Here is an 11,610-nt window from a genome sequence, read left to right on the forward strand (position 1 = left end):
CTTGATTGTGTGTTCATTGGGTGATCCCTTAACGAGGGTCTTCAGGGCACATCGAATGAATGAACTTTATGGGTGGAAACCAGTTGAGTAGCATTGCAGCCGTGGTAGGGTTGGGTCACAATGGGCGATTTTTACATTTTTAAGATGCTATTATAAAGTTCAAAAGCCACGTTAATGTAAAAAAAAAAAAAAAAAAAAAAAAAGCTCTTTTTGAAGCTCATCTGTGAAGTGAAGAACGTTCGAGATTATACAATACGTAATTCAGGACGTCACTGGGGTGTGGTCAGCAGTGGGGAATGAATGGTATTATCCTTTATTGTCCGGAGTCAGAGTGATTGACACGCTCAGGTTTCTGGAAACCACAGAGGATTTCTCAACATGGCCCCTCCCAGAAAGAATTGCTTTATACCTGGAGACTGGCAGGAACGGCTAAAATACACTATATTACCAAAAGTATTGGGACGCCTGCCTTTACACGCACATGAACTTTAATGGCATCTAGGGGTGCAATGGATCGTCACCGATCCGTGATCAGAATGGTTCAACCTGTTTCGGATCGGCACACATGCGCTCCGCGGAGCGCGCCGCTGCCTCAGCCTCAGGAAAGGCCGCGGCTTCGGTCTAGCTCCGGAGCGGCGGCCATCTTGGTACACCCGGCGGCCGTTTACCACGTGATCGCGCCGTCAAATGACGCCGGTTCCTCTCTCCCCTCTGTGTACTGATTTGTACAGTGTGAGAGGAGAGGGGGAGGGATCGGATGGCAGCAGCGCTGTGGGTTGGATGTGTAGTGCCCACAGCGCTGCTCTGTGAAATTGCAGTCACATCCATGGATCCATCCATCCATGCTCAGCCATCCCTCCATGCTCAGCAATACCCAGCACTACTCTGCAATACCCAGCACTACTCTGCAATACCCTGCCAATACTCTGCCAATATTCTGCCAATATTCTGCCAATACCCTGCCAATACCCTGCCAATACTCCGCCATACCCTGCCAATACTCCGCCAATACTCTGCCATACCCTGCCAATACTCTGCCAATACTCTGCCAATACTCTGCCCAAACTCTGCCCAAACTCTGCCAATACTCTGCCAATACTCTGCCAATACCCTGCCAATACCCTGCCAATACTCTGCCAATACTCTGCCAATACTCTGCCATACTCTGCCAATACTCTGCCAATACTCTGCCATACTCTGCCAATACTCCGCCAATACTCTGCCAATACTCTGCCATACCCTGCCAATACCCTGCCAATACTCTGCCAATACTCCGCCAATACTCTGCCAATACTCTGCCATACCCTGCCATACCCTGCCAATACTAGGGGTGCAATGGATCATTACTGATCCGTGATCCGAACGGTTCAACCCGTTCGGATCGGCACACATGCGCTCCATGGAGCGCGCTGCTGCCTCAGCCTTAGGAAAGGCTGCGGCTTCGGCCTAGCTCCAGAGTGGCGGCCATCTTGGTACACCCGGCGAAAGCGGTGCGCGCTGACGTCATCACCCCTCAACTCGTGGATCTGATCTGGCCAGCTTGGCGCCTTCTATTCTGTAAGGTAAGGCTAAACAACACCAGTCTTCCTTCCTAATTCCTATACTCATACTGTATATACAGTGGGGGAGTCTGTGGATATTACAGCAGTGGGGGAGATTTTTTTTGTTGATCCGAAAATGATCCGAACCGTGACTCCTGATCCGAGGAACGATCCGAATCGTGAGTTTTTTGATCCATTGCACCCCTAATGGCATCCCAGTCCTAGTCCATAGGGTTCAATATTGAGTTGGCTCCGCCCTTTACAGCTATAACAGCTTCACCTCTTCTGGGAAGGCCGTCCACAAGGTTTAGGAGGGTGTCTATGGGAATGTTTGACCATTCTTCCAGAAGAGCGTTTGTGAGGTCAGACACTGATGTTGGATGAGAAGGCCTGGTTCAAATTCATCCCAAAGGTGTTCTATGTGGTTGAGTTAAAATCGGTTTTGGTTAAATCTGGAGGCGTACACTATATTGTCAAAAGTATTGGGGTTGAGGGCAACGGCTCGCAGTCTCCGCTCTGCTAATTCACCCCAAATGGTGTTCTATCGGGTTGAGGTCAGGACTCTGTGCCTGCCAGTCAAGTTCCTCCACCCCAAACTCGCTCATCCATGTCTTTATGGACCTTGCTTTGTGCACTGGTGCACAGTCATGTTGGAACAGGAAGGGGCTGTCCCCAAACTGTTCCCACAAAGTTGGGAGCATGAAATTGTCCAAAATGTCTTGGTATGCTGACGCCTTAAGAGTTCCCTTCACTGGAACTAAGGGGCCAAACCCAACCCCTGAAAAACAACCCCCCACCATAATCCCCCCTCCACCAAATGATTTGGACCACAAAACAAGGTCCATAAAGACATGGATGAGCGAGTTTGGGGTGGAGGAACTTGACTGGCCTGCACAGAGTCCTGACCTCAACCCCGATACTTTTGACAATATAGTGTACGCCTGCAGATTAAACCGAATCTCATCTGCAATCTGTAAAGGAACATTTCTGAGCACAATGCCGGGTCCTAATCCCAAGACCACAATGTCACTGACACTGATCTTATTGATCAGGAACTATACTGATGCTCATAGTTCTGGATCATGTGATCATATGACAGCCAATCACGGTGATTTAGACATCTAAATCTCCCTTGCCTCTGAAGCCCAATCCGCATTCGGATCCCACTCCAGAGGCTACTGACAGATGGTGGGGAAGTGACGTGACGCCTCGTCTCCACTTATTTTAACCCCATTTTTACCAACAAATGGGCCGCAACCACCTGCATTGCACGTGATTGTGGGGCATGTGTGGCGCATCCCCATTTACTTGAATGTGTAGTATTTGGTGGGCCTGCTGCCCGCTGATTGCCAGATGTTGGGTGAACCTTGCCGGGGGCGTGAAGCAAAGCATTGGGACCATGGCATGTAAACGTCCTCGTCCGCTGCCTATAGCAGCCTAAAAGAGGGCAATTTGAGGGCCACAAAAACAAGGCCCAACCGTGCATTTTTGTCAACCCCCCACACACACACACACATTCACGTGTCTAAAAGGAACCTACAAAAGTAGCCTGCTTGGCAACCTACTTTTTTTCTAAAGCAATGGCTACAATTATTTGTTAATTCCCTCTAGTGTTCTCTAAAATTGTTACATTGTATCTCTTGTTACGAGAACGTGAGTATTTCTTGTGCTCCTCAGCTCTATAGAATGGCCATAATGTGGTATATGCAGTATGTCATTTTTGCAAGGCATAGTGCCCCCCTGCCTCCCATGCGATCGTAGGTCATTTTTGCAAGGCATCTCTCCCCCCCCCCCCCCCCGCCTCCCATACGATCGTTATACTATACCTGAGTAGTTGTAGGAGGCAGTTGAATTACACTGACAGGCAGTAAGGTTGCCATTGCAGTACTCATCATCAGCGCAGGTATCAATTCCACAGCTTGTGGACACAGACACTGTAAAAACAACAAAAAAAAAGGTATAAAGGTATAAAAGTATAAAAGTCTCCATCTGGGTTGTACACCGAAATCTTTGTTCTCCAATATTTTCCGGTAGAGAATCAATACAACCATTGTTCAGTATTAGTGATCAATGAGCTACATGCCCCCTCATTACATGCGATACGTATTTATCACCACAGATGCTGCTTTCCGTATCATTTCAATTTTATATTTAAAGTGTTTGTAGACCCTGATTATTATTTTTTTACCTACAGGTAAGCCTACACCGAGGGCAAAATGTCAGCTCCCTTGGCGTGGTCCGGGGATTAGATACAGACGCCTCGTTCTAAGGTAAGTATTTCATAATGAGCTCGTTTGCGCTGCATACTAGCTCATTATGCCTTTGCCTTACAGGTTTTTTTTTTTTTTTTACTGGGGTATACAACCGCTTTAACCCCCCCATCCTGGCGCCCCCTCCTGGCCCATGCCGGCCACCCCTGGCCAGCATGTCAACGGCCGTGGGAGCCGACTGGAGCCCGGTTAACCCCGGTTAACTCCAGCCACCCCTGCCCGCTCCGTGAAGGGTCCTGGGAGCCCGCTTAACTCTGGCTAACTCCGGTCAGCTTGGGCCGGTCTATGATGGGTCCTGGGCGCCTCCTGGAGCCGGTTTGACGCCGGGGTCTCAAACTGGCGGCCCTCCAGCTGTTGCGGAACTGCAATTCCCATGAGGCATTGCAAGGCTGACAGTTACAAGCATGACTGCCACAGGCAGAGGCATGATGGGACTTGTAGTTCCGCAACAGCTGGAGGGCCGCCAGTTTGAGACCCCCTGCTTTACGGGCTTCTAAATGCTGGGAGGTGTGCATTCGGATCATGTGACCGCCGTGGTTGGCTGCCACAGCGGTCACATGATCAGAAAGCTCCCAATTTCAAGTTTGCATCGTGAGTTTTCCGGTCTCTGCCAGTGAATGTGTTGGGAGCGCGCAGGGCATAGGGCCGCATATATGTGCCGCATCGGCGGGAAGAGGTTAACCCCTTGCCACCCAGGCCAATTCTGACATTTCTCTCCTACATGTAAAAATTATTTTTTTTTGCTAGAAAATTACATAGAACCCCCAACTTCGGATAAATTCGTATTCGTTACGTTCACTAACAGCCATATTTGAAAGGAAATTCCAATACCTATAATTTAATAGTTATTATTTCAGATTTTCAAATTTTCGGATTCTCGAATTTCAGAATTTCTGAATATTCAGAAAAATACTTTGAGGACGGATATCGTTGTTAACCCCGGTATCTTCGTATTAGGTCCGCTACATGATAAAAGTGGTCTCTGCGGCGGATTCGCCGCAAGATCACTTTTATCGGTGGCGGGAGAGGGGCCCCTTCCTCCCGCCGCGCTCTGGTACCCTCCGCCGCTTACCAGAGCCGTCGGCAGCGGCAGAGGCGATCCGGTCCTCTCTGTGGATGGGAATGGAGACGACTGAGGGGAAGATGGCCCCCCACAAGGCTCCATATCATTGCAGGACAAAAGCGACGTCAAAACGTCACTTCCGTCCACAGCTCTTAAACGGCCATTTTTTTTCAATCATTTTTTTAAAATGAATTTTTTTTTAATTTTTTTTTTTTTTTATTGCATTTTAGTGTAAATATGAGATGTGAAGTCTTTTTGAACCCCCAGATCTCATATTTAAGAGGACCTGTCATGCTTTTTTTCTATTTACAAGGGATGTTTACATTCCTTGTAATAGGAATAAAAGTGACAAAATGATTTATTTATTTTTTTAAAGTGTAAAAATCAAAAATAAAAGGTAAAATAAATAAGAAAAAAAATAAAATTTTTAAACGCATCCCATCCCGCCGAGCTTGCGTGCAGAAGCGAACGCATACCTGAGTAGCGCCCGCATATGAAAACAGTGTTTAAACCACACATGTGAGGTGTCAACGCGATCGTTAGAGCGAGAGCAATAATTCTCGCCCTGGACCTCCTCTGTAACTCAAAACATGCAACCTGTAGAATTTTATAAACGTCGCCAATGGAGATTTTTAAGGGTAAAAGTTTGTCGCCATTCCACAAGCGGGCGCAATTTTGAAGCGTGACATGTTGGGTATCAATTTACTCAGCGTAACATTACCTTTCACAATATATAAAAAAATAATCGGGCTAACTTTACTGTTGTCTTATTTTTTAATTAAAAAAAAAAAAAGTGCGCTTGTAAGACCGCTGTGAAAATACGTGTGTGACAGAAAGTATTGTAACGACCGCCATTTTATTCTCTAGGGTGTTAGAAAAAAAAATGTATAATGTTTGGGGGGTTCTAAGTAATTTTCTAGCAAAAAAAAAAAATTTTTAACTGGTAAACAACAAATCTAAAAAAAGAGGCTCGGTCCTTAAAGTGGTTAAACTGGTTTTCGCTAATTCGGATGTTTCCAAATCAGCGATCTTGTCAAAATTTGGTAAAAAAAAAAAAAAAAAACGAATTGGGAAGGAAATGAATTGCACACGTCTTCTTTATTGAACATTCCTCCTGACATCCCTGGAGTGTCCGTTGTGTTTTTATAAAGAGGGGAGAAGATCACCTACCTGACACGAGAGCACCGAACGCAATGATCAGCACAAGGAAGGTCTTCATGTCTGCGAGGAAAATAGATAGAAATACAGAGGATGAGAAGCCGACAGCTCTGGTCTCCATATCTTCAATCTGATTTTAGGTTAATAGTAGTCAAATGTAAGTGACATAAAGGCCCCATACAAACATGGCGTTTGCCCCGCTCTCCTACACGCCTTTCCTCCTGGCATCAGAGCTTTGGCAAGAAAAAAAAAAGTTTTTTACGCACGTAATCACGCATAAACGCGTCTAGGAGCACTGAGGTGCATCAAGAGTTTAGTGTTCAATTATTTCATTGGTCTCCACCCCAAACTTGCTCCTCCATGTCTTTATGGACCTTGCTTTGTGCGCTGGTGCGCAGTCATGTTGGAACAGGAAGGGGCCATCCCCAAACTGTTCCCACAAAGTTGGGAGCATGAAATTGTCCAAAATGTCTTGTATGCTGACGCCTTAAGAGTTCCCTTCACTGGAACTAAAGGGCCAAGTCCAACCCCTGAAAAACAACCCCCCACCATGATCCCTCCCCCCCACACCATAATCCCCCCTCCCCCACACCATAATCCCCCCTCCCCCCACACCATAATCCCCCCTCCCCCCACACCATAATCCCCCCTCCACCCCCACACCATAATCCCCCCTCCCCCACACCATAATCCCCCCTCCCCCCACACCATAATCCCCCCTCCACCCCCACACCATAATCCCCCCTCCCCCCACACCATAATCCCCCTCCACCCCCACACCATAACCCCCCCTCCACCCGACACCATAATCCCCCCTCCCCCCCCACACCATAACCCCCCCTCCACCCGACACCATAATCCCCCCTCCCCCACACCATAATCCCCCCCCACACCATAATCCCCCCTCCCCCCACACCATAATCCCCCCTCCACCCGACACCATAATCCCCCCTCCCCCACACCATAATCCCCCCTCCACCCCCACACCATAATCCCCCCTCCAGCCCAAAACCATAATCCCCCCTCCACCCCCACACCATAATCCCCCCTCCACCCCAAAACCATAATCCCCCCTCCCCCCCACACCATAACCCCCCCTCCCCCCACACCATAATCCCCCCTCCAGCCCAAAACCATAATCCCCCCTCCCCCCCACACCATAACCCCCCCTCCCCCCACACCATAATCCCCCCTCCACCCCAAAACCATAATCCCCCCTCCCCCCACACCATAACCCCCCCTCCCCCCACACCATAATCCCCCCTCCACCCCAAAACCATAATCCCCCCTCCCCCACACCATAATCCCCCCTCCCCCCCCACACCATAACCCCCCCTCCCCCCACACCATAATCCCCCCTCCACCCCCACACCATAATCAACCCTCCACCCCCACACCATAATCAACCCTCCAGCCCAAAACCATAATCCCCCCTCCACCCCCACACCATAATCCCCCCTCCACCCCAAAACCATAATCCCCCCTCCCCCACACCATAATCCCCCCTCCACCAAATGATTTGGACCAGTGCACAAAGCAAGGTCCATAAAGACATGGATGAGCGAGCATCTCTGATAACTCCCCCCCTACATCTGGAACTTTGGAGAACCTTCCAGAAGAACGGGAGGGAGGTTAGGAGGAGCCGCTTGGAGTATTCATGAGATCCCTGACCAATTCCCAGCAGGATGGGTTGGGCAGGGGGCAGGTACACCTCATAGCAAGGTCCATAAAGACATGGATGAGCAAATTTGGGGGTGAAGGAACCTGACTGGCCTGCACAGAGTCCTGACCTCAACCCAATAGTTCTAATTCAACATTCATCAGGTGTTCTAAGTCAACCTGATGGGATGAATTAGAGCGGAGACTGTGTGCCAGGCCTTCTCGTCCAACATCAAGTGCCTGACCTAACAAATGCTCTTCTGGAAGAATGGTCAAACATTCCCATAGACACCCTCCTAAACCTTGTGGACGGCCTTCCCAGAAGAGTTGAAGCTGTTATAGCTGCAAAGGGCGGAGCCAACTCAATATTGAACCCTACGGACTAATGCCCTGTACATACGGTCGGATTGTGTTGTCGGAAATTCCGATCATGTGTGGGCTCCATCGGACTTTTTCCGTCAGAATTTCCGACACACAAAGTTTGAGAGTAGGATATAAAATCTTCCGACAACAAAAAACGATCGTTTAAATTCCGATCGTGTGTACACAAATCCGACGCACAAAGTGCCACAAATGCTCGGAATAAATTAAGAGATGAAAGCTATTGGCTACTGCCCCGTTTATAGTCCCGACGTACGCGTTTTACGTCACCGCATTCAGAATGATCGGATTTTCCGTCAACTTTGTGCGGCCGTGTGTATGCAAGAAAAGTTTGAGCCAACATCCGTCGGAAAAAATCCATGGATTTTGTTGTCGGAATGTCCGATCGTGTGTACGGGGCATTAGACTGGGATGCCATTAAAGTTCATGTGCGTGTAAAGGCAGGCGTCCCAATACTTTTGACAATATAGTGTATAACCCCATGCAGTCCTGAAAACACAATAGCGGCCCTTAAAAAAAAAAACAAAAAAAAAAAACAAGCTTTATACTAACCAACAGCCGTGTTGGCAGAATTCCCGCTGTCTGCGACCGGCTCTCCAGAACGTGAAGCTCGCGCTCGGTGTCAGTCGTCGGTCGGGTTTTGTTGAAGTGAATACGGCGGCGGTCGCTCGGTGTCTGACCATCAATCACATCAGCTACTTCTATGCTGTCAGCAGAGGAGGAATGTACAGAGGGCGGGGCAGGGCGGGGCGGGGCGGGGGAGTTATGTCACAGTGATGAAGATATGTGACCCGCCCATTACGGTCATTTCCCAACATTAGAGTCGTCTGAATTGTTAACAAGAATTTATACTTTTGTGTGTCATAGAAGAGTCTGTAATAATAATAATAACTAGAAAAGCTACAATTTCTGGGGAAATTGTGAAAAGTGTTCTTGCCTCTACAACTGGAGTGGGCGGAGTAACTGGGTGGGGTGGAGTGGCTTGAGTAACTGTGAAAAGTGTTAAAAAGCTTAATATTTTAAAAAGTATAAATAGTAGTAAAAAAGTTCCATCATTAGCTGAAAGAGCTGAACATTTTTTTCAAAAGTAATTTTTTTTTTTCAAAAATGAATTTTTTTTTTCAAAAATGATTTTTTTTCTTCAAAAATGATTTTTTTTTTAAAAGTAATTTTTTTTCTCAAAAATATTTTTTTTTTTCGAAATTATTTTTTTTTTTAAGTAATTTTTTTTTCAAAAATTTTTTTTTTTCAAAAATATTTTTTTTTTTTTCAAAAATATATATATTTTTTTTCACAAATATTTTTTTTTTTTTCATGGGGCGGTCATAATGTTTCAGCTGATCATGGGGTTGTCAGCTTTTGTCACCTCCCGCTCTAGTTTTGAACATTTCACCATTCATTCCTATGGGACCAATTTCACCGCAAAAACGACGATATTTCGTGAACCATTCGGCGAAACGTTCCACAGAGTAATAGCACACCAATTAAATGACATTGAGGCCGGATTCACACTGGTATTTTTCAGCTTTTCACAAAGTTCCACAAGGTAATATCACACCAATTAAATGACATTGAACATTTCGCAATTCATTCCTATGGGACCAATATTGCCACAAAAAACTACGATATTTCCTGAACCATTCGGCGAAACATTCCACAAAGTAATAACACACCAATCGGGAACAATCCGCTCGTTTCGGTATATTACTTGTCTCTGTAGTGTGAAAACTATGGGAGGAGTCTACAAGCATTATCAAGTCTAGCAGATGAAGTCACATGCATTTGGAGTGTCTCAGCATCTTGTGTTTACAACCACTGTTTCCTAGCAACGCTCATGCCCTGTTTATGCTTCCCAAATACTACTTCATCAAAACTGCCCCATCAGAATTACCCCATCAAAACTGCCCCATCATATTCCTCTATTATAAATCAGTACATGGTGTGTCTGTCCCCTCCCCCGGGCTCTGTAATCAGAGCTGAGATGCTCCAGCCACCTCCCCCCCTGTGTATAACAGAAGCTTTGGTAACCATGGCAACAAAACAAACACTAACAGTACACTCTGATTAATGGCTAAAATTTCCTGAAATGACCTCTAAACAAATGGCCGTATTTTAAAAACTATACATCCTACAGCGAAGATCTTTATATTGTGAGAATCACAAGACCCAGACCTAGATTTTGATGTATAGTATGTCTCTGAAATATTAAAAATGAAGGCACGGTCGCAGTTTAGAAATTGCCCTTCAAATTTGGAGGGGGCTAGAGTGTACTTTAAATGAATGTCAATGGACGGTGTGAGTTGCAAACAAATGATCATATTGTGAAAACTATCAGGACTATGGCTTAGCCGTGGACATGTTTAGTGGCAGCAGGGATAGCTGAACGTTTTGATATAAGATTTGTGTAGGTGGGCTTGAAAATGAGGGAGTGGCGGCAGTTTAGAAATCATGTTCTGATTTTCCAGCTTTTGTCATCTCCCACTCTAGTTTCCCCATTCATTCCTATGGGACCAATTTCGCCGCAAAAATGACGATATTTCGTGAACCATTCGGCGAAACGTTCCACAAAGTAATAGCACACCATTCGGGAACAATGCGCACGTTTCGGTATATTACTTGTCTATGTAGTGTAAAAACTGTGGGAGGAGTTAGGGTGGTAAATTTGGCTATAATAATAAGAATAATATATATGTGAGATAACAGTAAGTGGTGTTGCTATGCAAGAACACTTAATAATAATAAACCTGTATAATAAATATCTGGACATAAAGCTCTGTGACATCAGAATGTCGAGGAAACAACCTCTACAATACATGAACAATATCCCCTCTAAAGACCCCACAACTACACATATATACACACCGGACACTTTATTAGGTACACCTCTTCAGTTGCTTGGTAACACAAATTGCCAAGCAGTCAATCACACGGCAGAAACTCAATGCATTGAGGCATCTAGACGTGGTGAAGAGGACTTGCTGAAGTTCAAACCGAGCATCAGAATGGGGGAAGAAAGGGGATCTCGGTGACTTTGAACGTGGCATGGTTGGTTGTTGGTGGCAGACGGGCTGGTCTGAGTATTTCTGGGATTTTCACACACAACCATCTCTCGGGGATTACAGAGAATGGTGGGAAAAAGAGAAAATATCCAGTGAGCGGCAGTTGTGTGGAGGAAAATGCCTTGTTGAGGTCAGAGGAGAATGGGCAGACTGGTTCCAGATGATAGAAAGGCAACAAATAACTTAAATAACCACTCATTACATCCAAGGTATGCAGAATACCATCTCTGAACACACAACGCATCCAACCTTCAGGCAGATGGGCTACAGCAGCAGAAGAGCACACCGGGTGCCACTCCTGTCATCTAAGAACAGGAAACTGAGACTACAATTGGCACAGGATCACCAACATTGGACAATAGAAGATTGGAAAAACGTTGCCTGGTCTGATGAGTCTGGATTTCAGCTCCGACATTCAGATGGTGGGGTCAGAATTTGGCGCATGGATCCATCCTGCCTTGTATCACCGGTTCAGGCTG

The 11,610-nt window shown here is 46.4% G+C and overlaps 1 protein-coding gene across 1 annotated transcript in view; it reads right to left on the minus strand.

Annotated features, from left to right (window-relative positions):
* LOC141111396 (uncharacterized) overlaps positions 1 to 10,113 on the minus strand; it is an 82,355-nt gene extending 72,242 nt beyond the window's left edge. Inside the window, exons 1-3 of the mRNA XM_073603655.1 lie at positions 8,625 to 10,113; positions 6,045 to 6,095; positions 3,368 to 3,475 (exon numbers count right to left, since the gene is read on the minus strand). Of these exons, the coding sequence (XP_073459756.1) occupies positions 3,368 to 3,475; positions 6,045 to 6,093 (157 nt within the window). The 5' untranslated portion in view covers positions 6,094 to 6,095; positions 8,625 to 10,113. The remainder of the gene's footprint in view (positions 1 to 3,367; positions 3,476 to 6,044; positions 6,096 to 8,624) is intronic.
* Between the last annotated feature and the right edge of the window lie 1,497 nt (positions 10,114 to 11,610).

The sequence above is a fragment of the Aquarana catesbeiana genome, linkage group LG10 (genome assembly GCF_042186555.1).
Source record: "Aquarana catesbeiana isolate 2022-GZ linkage group LG10, ASM4218655v1, whole genome shotgun sequence".
Taxonomy (NCBI): Eukaryota; Metazoa; Chordata; class Amphibia; order Anura; family Ranidae; genus Aquarana; species Aquarana catesbeiana.